General features: G+C 36.5%; 1 protein-coding gene across 1 annotated transcript in view; it reads right to left on the minus strand.

The window, feature by feature from the left end:
* Positions 1-14260, minus strand: part of MANBA (mannosidase beta) — a 133063-nt gene that overhangs the window by 23014 nt on the left and 95789 nt on the right. Inside the window, exon 13 of the mRNA XM_007463815.1 lies at positions 11426-11590. Within this exon, the coding sequence (XP_007463877.1) occupies positions 11426-11590 (165 nt within the window). The remainder of the gene's footprint in view (positions 1-11425; positions 11591-14260) is intronic.

Consider the following 14260-nt stretch of genomic DNA (forward strand, 5'->3'; position numbering starts at 1 on the left):
TTTAAAAATTGTACCTGTATTTATATATTCATGCATCTTTTCCTAAAGAAAGCAATCTTTATATATGAGAAGGATAAATGCTTAGTCATTTCCTAGGTTACTCAGTCCCACTGTTAGCAGACAAATCTTATTTTAGTTCAAAAATATGCCTATTTTCAGCAGCTTGCTTGATTACACTTATGAAATCAGTCTCCTTAGAGAAACATGGTATGGGAAAAAGAAATTGGACCAGGACACCAAGACCTAGGTTCCAATTCTAGCTCTGCCACTGTGATGAAGGTTGCTGTCTACAAAAACCCATTCCCCCCTTCCTCCAGAGTGATAGAGTTGTAGCTGGGCTACATGCTCAGAACCACATCCTCTACCCTTGGAACTAGGAGAAGCCATGTGATAAGTTCTCCTGATACGATGGTATTTACATACTTTATTTACTTAAAATTATCCTGACAATAAGAATCTTCCAATAAAGCCATTTTTTAACTGTATATAATTCATACTATACAATTCACTGTTCTACAATTTATAATTCAGTGGTTTTTAGTGTAGTCACAGGTTGTGCAACTCTCACCACTACCTCATTCCAGAATGTTTTCATCATCACCCTCTAAAATCTGAACTGGTTAATCTGTCCCTGCTCATTCTTCTCTCTCCTCTGCTTCTGGAAGCCACTCATCTACATTCTGTCTCTATGGATTTGCCTATTCTGGACATTTCACATAAGTGGAATAATACAATATATAGCCTTTTGTGACTGGTTTCCTTTAAGCCTAAAGTTTTCAAGGTTCACCCATGTTGTAGTATGTACCAGTATTTCAAACCTTTTTATTCTGCTGAATACTATTTCATTGTATGGATATGCCACATTTTGTTTATCCACTTATTGGCTGATAAACATTTGGATTGTTTTAACTTTTTGGCTATTATGCACATTTATACACAACTTTTTGTGTGAACATGTTTTCAATTTTCTTGGATATATACCTAAGAGTAGAATTTCTGTGTCCTATGGTAACTGTTTAACTTTTTAAGAAACTGACAAACTTTTCCACAGTAACTGTACCATTTTACGTTCCCACCAGCAACATTTGAAGTTTCTAACTTCTCCACAACCTTACTGTGACAGTTAACTTTATGTGTGAATTTGACTGGGTTAAGGGATGCCTACACAGCTGGTAAACACTATTTCTGGGTGTGTCTGTGAGGATGTTTTTGGTGATTCAATAGACTGAGTAAAGAAGGTCCGTCCTCACCAGTGTGTGAGCATCACCCAGTTGGTTGATGGCCTGAATCAAACAAAAGGGTAGAGGAAGGGTGAATTCTCTCTCTCTTCTTGAGCTGGGACACAGCTTCTTTTACTCCCCGACACTGGAGCTCCTGGTTCTTGGGCCCTGGAACTCTGGGACTTACACCAATGGCCCCTCAGTTCTCAGGCCTCAAGACTCAAACTGAATTATACCACCGGCTTTCCTGGTTCTCCTTCTTGCAGATGGCAGATTGTAGGATGTCTCGGCCTCTGTAATCATTTGAGCCTATTTCTGTAACAACTTTCCTCTTTTATACGTCTACATATATCATATTGGTTCTGCTTCTCTGGCGGATCCTGACCAATACACTTACCACCACTTGTTATTTTCTTTTTTTTTTTTAATTCTAGATATCCTAGTGGACATGAGTGGTATCTCATGTGGTTTTGATTTGCATTTCCCTAGTGACTAATAATGTGCATCTTTTCATGTACCTATTCATCATTTCCTTTGGAGAAATGTCTCTTCAAATCTTTTGCCCATTTGTAAATTAGGTTGTCTTCATTTTTGAGTTGTAAGAGTTCTTAATATATTCTGGACATTAGATCCTTATTAGACATATGACTCGCAAATTTTTTCTCCCATCCTGTGGATTATCTTTTCACTTTTGTGATAGTGTCCTTTGACACACAAAAGTTTTTAATTTTGATGAAGTCCCATTTATTTTTTTCTTCGGTTGCTTGTGCTTTGGTGTCATATCTAAGAAACTGTTACCTAATCAAACTTCACAAAGATTTACACCTATGTTTTCTTCTAAGAGTTTCATACATTTGGATCTTTAATCCATTTTAATTTTTGTATACGGTGTGAGGTAGAGGTCCAAATTCATTCTCTGACATGTGTATATTCAGTTATTCTAGCACCATTTGTTCAAAACACTATTCTTTCTCCATTTGATTGTCTTGGCACCCTTGTAGAAAATCAATTGACCATAGATGTATGTGTTTATTTCTGGACTCTCAAGTCTTTTTAATCAATCTGTATGTCTGTCCTTATGCCAGTACCACACTGCTTTGATTACTATAGCTTCGTAGTAAGTTTTAAAAGCAGGAAGTGTTTTAAACTTGTTCTTCTTTTTCAAGATTGTTTTGACTATTCTTAGTGCCTTGCATTTCTATATGAATTTTAGGATCACTTTACCCATTTCTCCAAAGATGGTAGTAGGAATTTTGATAGGAGCTGTGTTGAATCTGGGGAGTTCTGCCATCTGCCATCTGACACAATATTAAGTCTTCCAATCCATGAACACAGAATGTCTTTCCATTTCCTTAATTTCCATCGATAATGTTTTGTAGTTTTCAGTGTGCAAGTCTTATGTCTCTTTAGTTAAATATGTTCCAAAGTATTATATACTTTCTGATACTATTGTTTACTTAATTTCATTTTCAAACTTTTTATTGCTTAAAATACAACTGATATCTGTATATTGATCCTATATCAATAGGATTTTAGCAAAGTTGCTAAATTATTAGTTCTAATAGGTTTTTAGGTAGATTTTTTATGGTTTTCCATATATAAGATCATTCATCAGCAGATATCGTTTTACTTCTTTCTTTCCAATCTGGATGCCTTTTATTTCATTTTCTTGCCTAATTGTGCTGACTAAAATCTCCACTACAATGTTGAATAGAAGTGACAAGAGCAGGCATCCTTGTCTTGTTCCTCATCTTAGGGGGAAAGCTCTCTTTCTTTCACTACTAAATATGATATTAGCTATGGGTTCTTCACAGATGCTCTTTTTCAGGTCATGGAAGCTCCTTTCTATTCCTAGTTTGTTGAATTTTTTAATCATGAAAGGATTGGATTTTGGCTAGTGCTTTTTCTTCATCTATTGAGATTATCATGTAGTTGTTTTTCCTTTATTCTATTAATATGGTGTATTACATTGATTGACTTTCATATGTTGAACCAGCCCTGCATTCCTGAGATAAATCCCACTTGACTGTGATATATAAACCTTTGTATATGCTGCTGGATTTGGATTATTATTTCGCTGAAGACGTTCTTCTGTCTATATTCATAAGGGATAACGGTCTGTAGTGTACTTTTCTTGATATGTCTTTGTCCAGTTTTAGTATCAGGATAACAATGCCTCCACAGAATGAGTTAGGAAGCGATTTTGCCTCTTCTATTTTTTTGAAGAGTTTGTGAAGGATTGTGTTAATTCTTCCTTAAATGTTTTTTAGAATTCACTAGTGAAGCCATCTTTGAGGGAAGTTTTTGAATTACTAACTCAATCTCTTTAGTTGTTAAAGGTCTATTCATATTGTCTATTTCTTCTTGAGTCAGGTTTTATAGTTTGTGTTTTTCTAGGAATTTGTCCATTTCATTTAGGATATATCACTTGTCACAGAATTGATTACAGTATTCCCTTATCACCCTTTTTACTTCTGTAAGGTCAATAGTAATGTTCCCTCTTTCATTCCTGATTTAGTAAATTGAGTCTTCTCTCTTATTTTCTTGGCCAAGCTAGCTAAATGTTTTTCAATTTTGTTCATCTTTTCGAAGAACTAACTTTTGGCTTTGTTCATATTCTCTATTGTGCCAAATTTCTGAAGTCTGCTTTACTTAACTGTTAAAAATTGATGTTATAATTCAACCAACCACCTCAGTAGTTATAGAATTTCCCTTATCTCAATTGCGAAGAGATTTAATATTATAGTTTAAAAAGCAGAAACCTGCTCCATTCATTGCCCTGAGAACTTGGGAAAAATACTTAACCTTTCTGAGCCTCTGTTTCCTCATGTCTAAAATGGAAACAGTAACAGAGATGTCTAGAGATGTTAGATTACATGAGAAGGCACCTTCCTGCCCCAGGGCCGGGTGTCTGAGTAGACACGCAAAGAATGCTAATTGTCTGCTTGACTGTTAAATTACGTGATGCATATAAATATAATACACTAGTGTATAATATACTATGTTACTAATCTTACCTTCATTCCCCTCCTTTACCCACCCTACCCCCAACTTACAAGTTCAGCATGGCCTGGATCCCCATCACATCTCAGTGCTGTTTACCAAACAAGACACTGTTCCAGGGTAGCAGGTGTCATCAACACCTGAGCCTACAGCATAGCCTGCTTTTTATTTCTTAGTTCTTATGATCAAGTAACTTGCAACATGGGTAGATAAAATGGATCCCTAAAGACTCTGAGTCTCTCAAGGACATCCCCAAACTTCTAGCCCTCATTACATGCTCAACAAATATGTGAAGAATAAATGAAAGCACTAGAGGGGGCTATAAGCTAAGGGGTTAGTAAAGACTGTCCATAGCCCAGCTTCCTCTCTAGGACACTGGCAAGAGGCTATGGTGGCCGAGTAAGTCGCCTAACAGATTTGTTAGTGTAGACAATCCTCAAACTAAGCAGCAAGGTCTTTGTGACACAGCTTAAGAGAGTGTGCCTACAGACCTACTAGAGAATGGACTTGAGGATATGGGGAGGGGGAAGGGTAAGCTGTGACAAAGCAAGAGAGAGGCATGGACATATATACACTACGAAACGTAAGGTAGATAGCTAGTGGGAAGCAGCCGCATAGCACAGGGAGATCAGCTTGGTGCTTTGTGACCACCTAGAGGGGTGGGAAAGGGAGGGTGTGAGTGAGGGAGATGCAAGAGGGAAGAGATATGGGAACATATGTATATGTATAACTGATTCACTTTGTTATAAAGCAGAAACTAACACACCATTGTAAAGCAATTATACTCCAATAAAGAAGTTAAAAAAAAAAAAGAGTGTGCCTAGGTATGTAGGTTATTTGGAATACAATACAACAGGTTAAAGTAGGAGAATGAAAGGTGGGGCAAGATTATTTTGGAATATTAGAAGAATTAAAGAGGTAAGAGCCTAAGGGATACCTTTGTGGTTGTAAGATAAAGAGAAGCTAGGGAAGGATCTAAATGTAAAGAAACTTACTGCACAGCTTTCTCTGCCAAGATTTTTCTGAAAGTTGCACACAAAATAAATTGCTTAACAGAATGTCTTAAAAAGTGGCACACAGGCAAGTTCTTCAGAACAGTATGACAGATTATGAGAACAAGATCAGGGGGTGGGAGTGGGAACAGAGAAAATGGACCAAAGAAAGGTTTTACTTCTTATACACAGGTTAAAGATGATTGTTCTAATATCAAAGTAGTAAGGGGAAAAAAACTTGTTACCCTAACATGTCCTGTCTGTACTCAGTCAGGAAAGTCCAACACTGAAAACAAACAACAAAAAAAAATCATAATTCTGATTTCTTTCATCTCAGATCCCATCTAGTATATCAAAAAGTCCCAAGGTAGAACCAACAAGCACAAGTCCAATTCCCAGCCAATGCCTGATAGGACGCTCATGCTTAAAGGATCAGACAAAAGCCATCACCAACAAGAACCGCCAATAAATAATCCCACTTCTACACCAGCTCCTGACTGTGTACCTCTGATGCTCATGAGTTCAGAAAGAACAATTATTTCTGTTAGTTCTTTGAATGCGGTTTGGGGAAGTAGAATAAAGTAATGGTAGGGCCTCCCCTGGTGGCGCAGTGGTTGAGAGTCCGCCTGCCGATGCAGGGGACACGGGTTCATGCCCCGGTCCGGGAAGATCCCATGTGCCGCGGAGCGGCTAGGCCCGTGAGCCATGGCCGCTGGGCCTGCGCGTCCGGAGCCTGTGCTCTGAAACGGGAGAGGCCACAACAGTGAGAGGCCCGCGTACCGCAAAAAAAAAAAAAATAAAAAAATAACGGTAATAAAACGAACAGCCGGGAGGAGAAAAGCCAGCATGAAAAACAACAGCTGAAAAGGTTCACACATGCACACGTGTGTGCAAAAAAGGATCATCCTATTTCATGTATCAAAACTGAGACACTTTTATAGAATATTGGCTACAAAAAACTAACAAGGATGAACTGCAACACTTTAAAAGGAACAGATATCAACAGAATCCTTAAACTTGTATTCTATGAGGTAAGTTTATAAATTACATATTACATAGGAAAAACTTCCTGAATTGATAATATTATAGTTGAAAATTTTAAATTCTCATCAGTTTATCACCTTCCAAAAAAAGAGTCTTTTGGCTGACAGTTTTCTGTTTCAGCTTCCATCCAGGGTTTTGTGTTTTCATACAGGAGAAAACTGATGAGAGTGAGCGTGAGTTTGTATAAAAACTGGTACATTCTCAGATGCTAAGATGCAAAAATTAAAACGTGATGTTTAACACATTACTGCAGATCATATGATTGGGAATAGGCTCTTACCTTCTCTCTCAGAACTTGAAACAAGTTTAGCAAAAATACCACACAAATAAGCAGTGGTTCTCAAATAGTCTTAATGTGTGTATATTCACAGGTTCATGAAATATAATAAAAATATAAAAATAATTTTATATTAATTTCATTTAACTTTAATGAATTTTCCCCAACTCTAATATTAAAAACATTAAAAGAACTTAAATTTTAATGGCAAAAGTTACTGGTTTCCCTATCTATTAAAAATTTTTGTTTTATTTTTACATATCTAGCATTTACAACTAAAGTACATTTTTATAAGAACTGGCATCTTGATGTATATGGGTCTGAAATGATAATTCATCTTTGATCTTTAATTTGAATTAATAAGACCATGATAGATTTTTTTTAAATTTTACTTTTAAACCATTTTAGTGCGCTATTATATCTGTTCTAGTACTCTGAGTCACTTTGGTTTTAAAAACTACCTATTTATTTATGGTACCATGTCAAGAATTTCTTAATGTTAAAAAATACTGTATGTATGTGAGGATGTAACAAACCAGAACAGTTCCTAGATCGGGGAGGGTTCGGATTAGCGTTTACTAAGAGGGCAAGAAGAACTGAACTTTGTACTTCAAAAGGAGATTTTGATTTTATGAGGTGCTGGTCATATAAGTTGTTTATTTTTATTTTATCAAAGCCTGGCAGGTGTTTGCATTCCAATTTACCTTACAGGGAAGCTTCTTTTCTAAAAATTAGTTTTTAAAATGAGTGATGAATTAATTCGATAGGAAATGACATTTATAAATATTAGTTTTCCTTTGAGATAAAATAATATAAGCCAAACTTTCTGAAGTTAAGGGTGACGCATAATATTACAACTTGTCGTATGTTGTGTTTGTAAAGGTTCCCTAAAGTATTAAAATTCAGGCAATTTGTGTAAATTGCAAAAGCAGAAACTGTGATGTTTGTTTAGTAGTATGCTGTGTTAGAATTCTATTTTGAGGTGTATGTTACACACATAGCAAACTATTATTCAGACTTGCTCATCCTGTATTTTTTAAATAGGAGATACAGCATCCCAAGTCATTTTTAGTTCAGTTAGCCTACAAAGACTTCATCTCTCTCCCCAAATTCTCTCTTCCAAGCCTTCTTTGTCATCTATGTGCAGTTAAGGTGGAAATGTTTACAGACTTTAGTTTGTAAACTAAAAGTGAACTTAATTTCCATTGTGCCCTTACATCCCCCATTGGCAGTAGCCAAAGCTAGCTTTATAGTCTAACAGGAGAGACCATGTTCTGCCATGATGAACCGTGGTGCTGCCAGTGGAGTTTTTTCCCCTTTTGATGGTTTTACTGAAGCTACTAAATGGATATACACAAGCAGCTGAATTTACACTAAAACTATGAAATGGTATTTCCCGTCTATGTCCGTGCCTCTTCAAAATTGGATGTGTGGGTTTTTTTAAATCATTTTTCACTTCCTTGTCAATCTCTTATAGTGTTCTAATGATGAGAGGGATTCAAATAAAACTAAATACATTTGAATATCCCTTCCCCTCTCACACACTGAAGGCTGTGGAGGAACTAGACTATTTCCTGTTGCCAAGACATGCTTAGACACCAGGCTTTTCTTTACTCGGCGGCATGCTACCCCCGGCCTCACCCACACCACCTAACTTAAGAGAGTCCCGACCTCAACCTCTACTGAGACGTAAAGGTAAACTCTTCTCCCTCCAGGACTTTTGAGCAGTTTTTTGGCACTTCACCAGTAGCCCTCATTTTCACATGTGCTGTTGTAAACTTCTTAAGGACAGGGATGATGTCTTGGTGATTTTTGTGCTTCCACCTCAACCCTGGCAGCTAGCCCACTGTCTGGAACAAATCAGGTGTTTAATGTCTGTCAAACTAAATGGAATAAAGGGTTTCTACTAGCAACAGCATTTCTCATGCCTCAGTTGTGTAAGCTGGTTGTTTGTTTGGTTTCCTCTGCAAATATGTATGTTTATCACCCACCCAATAATTTAAATTATTTTTTTAAGTTTTGTTTCCTTTCCTTCAGATACTACCCCATGGCCAATTAGCTCTGGAAAATGTAGTTGCCGCCAATGAAAAATTATTTTTTCAAGTTTTGTTTTCTTTCCTTCAGATACTACCCCATGGCCAATTAGCTCTAGAAAATGTAGTTGCCGCCAATGAAATGATTATCCCAAACTCTGCCCCTGGTTATACTTTGCCAAACTGAAATTTGAATTTTCTCAATAAATTGGTCATGTCTGAAAAAATATATAAATTGTAAACATTAAGATAAAAATATTATCCAAGATTCAGGTCAATATTTTCTTTAAAAGTTAAACATAAATTTACCATATAGCTCAGCAATTTCATTCATATATTTCTACTCAAGAGGAATGAAAATACAGGTACAAAGATGTGTATGCAAATATTCATAGCAGTGTTATTCACAATAGTCAAAAATTGGAAATAATCCAAGTGTCCATCAACTGATGAACAGATAAGTAAAACATGATATATCCATACAACAGAATATTATTTAGCAAGAAAGAGAAATGAAGCACAGATATATAGCTATAACATGGAAGAACTTCAAAAACATTATGCTTGGTGAAAGAAGCCACATACCAAAGATCACATATTATATGATTCCAGTTATATGAAATGTTGAGACAAGTAAAATCTATAGAAACAGAAAGCAAATTAATGTTTGCCTGGGACTGAAAGTGAGAAAGGAGAGTGATTACAAATGGGCAAGAGGGGGGACTTCCCTGGTGGTGCAGTGGTTAAGAATCCGCCTGCCAATGCAGGCGACACAGGCTTGAACCCTGGTCCAGGAAGATCCCACATGCCGCAGAGCAACTAAGCCCGTGTGCCACAACTACTGAGCCTGTGCACCACAACTACAGATCCTGTGCGCCACAACTAATAAAGCCCATCTGCCTAGAGCCCGTGCTCCGCAACAAGAGAAGCCACCACAATGAGAAGCCTGTGCACTGCAATGAAGCGTAGCCCCGGCTCGCCGCAACTAGAGAAAGCCCGTGCACAGCAACAAAGACCCAATGCAGCCAAAAATTTAAACATTAATAAATAAATAAATAAATTTATTTTTAAAAAATGGGCAAGAGGGATCTTTTTGGAGTGTCAGAAATGTTCGAAAGTTGTATTATGGTGATGGTTGCATGACTCAATAAATATACTAAAAATCACTTGATAGTACACTTGAAACAAGTGAATTTTATGGTATGTCAATTATATCTCAGTAGACCTGCTTAAAAATAATCTACTAAGGTACACAATATGAACAGATCTTAAGTGTACAACTCAGTGAATTTTAACATGTATACACCCATGTAACCAGTACACAGATCAAGATACAAAACTTTTTTAGCAGGCCAGAGTTTCCTTGTACCCTTTCCTAATCATAACGCACCATCTTCCTCCACAAGAGTGGTTACCATTAACTTGTTCTATATCATCTGGATTCATTTTGTCTATAGTGAAACTACAATGTTTCTTTTGCTCAACATAATGTCTATAATATTCATCAAGGTTGAAGCTGATAGCAGTAGCTCATTCTTTTTTATTGTTGTGGAGTATTCCATTGTATAAATATTCCACAATTTGTTTGTAAATTCTTCTGTTAAAGAACATTTAGGTTGTTTCCAGTTTGGGGCTATTATGAGTAAAGCTGCAATGAACATTATTTTAGATGTCTGTTGGCAGACGTATGCACTCCTTTTTCTTGGGTACCTAGCTAAGAGTAGAAATGCTGATTCATGAAGAAAGCAAATGTTTAACTTGGGTAGAAACTGCCATAAGATTTTCCAAACTCTTTAAACAAATTTCCACTCCTACTAACAATGTCTAAAAGTCCCAGCTGTCCTACCTCCTCACCAATAGCTGGTATTGTCAATCTTTCTAATTTTAGCCATTCTGCTAAAATTACATTGTGTACATAGTGTGTAGGAGTATCCTGGCATGGCTCTAATTTGCATTTCCTAGATTAAGAATGAAATTGAGCATATTTGCATATACTTCCTGACCATCTGGTTATCTTCTCTGATGAAGTGCCTGTTCAAGGTTTTTGTCCATTTTTTAACAGGTTATCCGTCTTTTTTCTTATTGCTTTATAGAAGTTCTTTATTCTAAATACAAATCTTTTGTCAGACATATATACTACAAATATTGTTCCCCAATCCGTGGCTTGCACTTTCTCTCTCTTAATGGTGCCTTTGATATACAAAAGTCCATAATTTTAATGAAGTCCAATTTATCATTATTTTCTTTCATAGTCTGTATTTTTTATGTTCTGTTTAAGAAATCGTTTGTGTATGCCAAGGTCATGAAGCCATTCTCCTGTTTTCTCCTACAAACTTTATCGTATTACCTTTCCCAATTGAGTGTTTGATCACTAATCAAATTAATTTTTGTATATGGAGTCACAGTTCATTTATTCCCCATAAAGATACCCACTTGATACAGTACTGGTTATTGATATGACTATCTCTTCCCCACAGGACTGCAGTGCCATTGTGACCATAAATCAGGTGACTATATCATACATGAGTCTGTTTCTGGACTCTATTGTGTTCCATTATCCCATTTTTTCCTTGGCAAATGCTACTGACTTTGATAGTAATCTTGAGCTAGGGAAGATTTTAATGCACAATTTGTTGTAGAACTTTGTGAGCTGTTCTTGTAAGAGAGACAAATGCCAAAAATTAACTATTTCAAGTCCTATATGTCATCAAATACCCATTCTGAAGCAGATAATTTTTTTTAATCAGCAAAATGAAAACCTGAATATTTTTCACCACAAAAGGCTTAATGAAATCTACAGGATCTCTTTATGTTAACTGCAGATAGCTGCTGAAGCCCAGAATAAAAATGGCTTACCTGAGTAAGATAAATAGTGTCTTTGAACTTGCGTAATTGATCTGCACTTTGGGGGAGTTTGAAGTGAAGCTCAGCCTGGTGAAGCATTTTATAGTTACCATCTGTGAAATGCTGTCTATGATGTGCAAATTTGCTTCCGTAAGACCAGTCCTCTTTAGATGAAACCTTTCAAGTAAAGAATAAGAGGTTCAAATTGGGAAGTTAGGAATGAAACTACTTTTCTCCATACTCCTGACAAACTTGAAAAGTACTACACACTGGAAAAGAGCTTGAGGTTTGTTGTGACTCTAATTTCACACATGTTTTTGCCATCATACTTGTTATTAGTGAAAGACTAGCCTTATTCAAACCTAGAAAGTTACATTTTGGTATTGCCATCAAAAGTCTTGCCTCATCAAAACATTTTTCTCGGGGCTTCCTTGGTGGCGCAGTGGTTAAGAATCCGCCTGCCAATGCAGGGCACACGGGTTCGAGCCCTGGTCCGGGAAGATCCCACATGCTGTGAAACAACTAAGCCCGTGCACCACAACTACTGAGCCTGCGCTCTAGAGCCCGCGAGCCACAACTACTAAAGCCCGCGTGCCTAGAGCCTGTGCTCCGCAACAAGAGACGCCACCACAATGGGAAGCCCGCACACCGCAATGAAGAGGAATTCCCTCTCACTGCAACTAGAGAAAGCCCGCGCACAGCGAGGATCCAACGCAGCCAAATATAAATAAATAATTTTTTAAAAAAAACATTTTTCTTGTTTTTTTAAATGTTTGTTATGTGCATTTTAAAAGGTCATTTTATCGAAGTAAATAAACTGTCAAAACTGAATAATGAACTGAAATCAACATTCTTTTAAAACTGTCAATTCTTTAACAGTAATATCACTAGTAAAATGGTAAATGCTTAGCACTTGCTCATTTGCTTCTCAGTGATTACTAAATATATTTGATATATACACGTTTCATTTTGATATAGTTGAAGATACAAACAAAACAATGATACTTCTTTCCCCTAATAATAAATCTTTTTTTTTTTAACTTACAGAATCTTTCTTTTCCTTTGAGAAGCTATCATCAGGTCAAGTAAAAAATAAAACCAAAAAACAAAAATAAAAATAAATAAATAAATAAAAACAAATACCACACAGGTTAGTAGTGTACCTTCTACAGGAGAAAAAAAAAAAAGCAATAATTCTGGCTTCTAGGCCCTATGATTTAATGAACTGTTAGCATTTGACAAAGATATAAGACAATTGCTGGCTACATCTGAAAATATCAGTTTTAAGCCAAGTTACACAGAGACTTTGAAAAAACATATTCCACTCCACCCTCAAAAAACCCTGAAAATTAGGAAGCTTAATAATCCCTGTTCATAAAATGTGACTTAGAATTCTCAGTAATCATGCAATGCACAGACCAATCACCTTAAAAGGAAAAAGTTATTCTTTAGGAATTGATTTATACCAAAATATAAGCAACATACATTAGCCATATTTAATGTGGTAGTTTTTCCAAATTGTATTTAGTTTTTGAAAATGTTACCACCAGACAGTTTAGAGAACACCAATTACTTCTATTATTTATTTGAAACTGAGGTATAGTATTTACAGTCATCTTGTACACATTTGAGATGTGCAAAGCTTTAGCAATAGTCTTCCCTTCTTTCTATGCTTCTTCCTTTTCAAAATCTGAAACACATCTCCTGGCCTCTCAGCCCTCTGGCTGCTAATAATTTGAATGTATCCCATAATCATAAACCTGATCTGTTATGTGGGAAGCTTTCTACCTTCTGATAGCTATGGCTTGAAATTCTTGTAAATTTCAGCTATAACAATGTTACCAGAAGGAATTAGAAAGTGTTAGATAATGGGGCTTCCCTGGTGGCACAGTGGTTGAGAGTCCGCCTGCCGATGCAGGGCACACGGGTTCCTGCCCCCGGTCCAGGAAGATCCCACATGCCGCAGAGCGGCTGAGCGCGTGAGCCATGGCTGCTGAGCCTGCGCGTCCGGAGCCTGTTGCTCCGCAACGGGAGAGGCCATGACAGTGAGAGGCCCATGTACGTCAAAAAAAAAAAAAGAAAGTGTCAGATAAGGCTCTAATTGCTTTAAGAATATTAACTCATTTAATCATCATAACAACCCCATGAGTGGGTACTATTATCACCCTATTTTACAGATGAGAAAACCAGGCACAGAAAGGTTAAGTAATTTGCCCAAGATCCAAAGCTAATTAGTGCAGTCTAGCTTCGTATAAACCATATGACTAGCATTGCCTATATTAATAGTAACAATAGCTTACATTTTATGGGCTCATCACTATGTGTCAAGAACTGTGCTAAGTGTTTCAACGTACTAATTAACTTAATGTTTACACACCATCACATGCACACATGCATACCTGCATGTGCACACACGTACACAAACACTCCTTGAAGTATCTACTACTATTAACCCCAATTTACAGATGAGAACACTGAAATTCAAAAAGAATAATCTTTTCAAGGCAGTATAGCTAGTGTGTGGAAGTTCTAGTATTCAAATCCTGATCTGTTCATTCCAAAACCCAATCTTTCTATTGCTGTATATTGATGATCACCTGTTGAAAATATGATTATTTTACGAAGAAGTAATGTATCCCAACCAGAGAAAGACATTTTAATATATTTGTTGAATGCATGAAAAAAAAGGCTCTAAATAAGAATGAAGATTTTACTTAAAGGTTTTCTTTTCCCAACACCTACTCAAATTCTCCACTAAGCAATGTAGTTCGAAAAGAGGCAACAATCAAATCAAGGGTTCATAATAAACAGGACTTATCTTTATCTTTCCCTTTTTTAAAATATAGT

Source organism: Lipotes vexillifer, unplaced genomic scaffold, assembly GCF_000442215.2.
Source record: "Lipotes vexillifer unplaced genomic scaffold, Lipotes_vexillifer_v1.1 scaffold49, whole genome shotgun sequence".
Taxonomy (NCBI): Eukaryota; Metazoa; Chordata; class Mammalia; order Artiodactyla; family Lipotidae; genus Lipotes; species Lipotes vexillifer.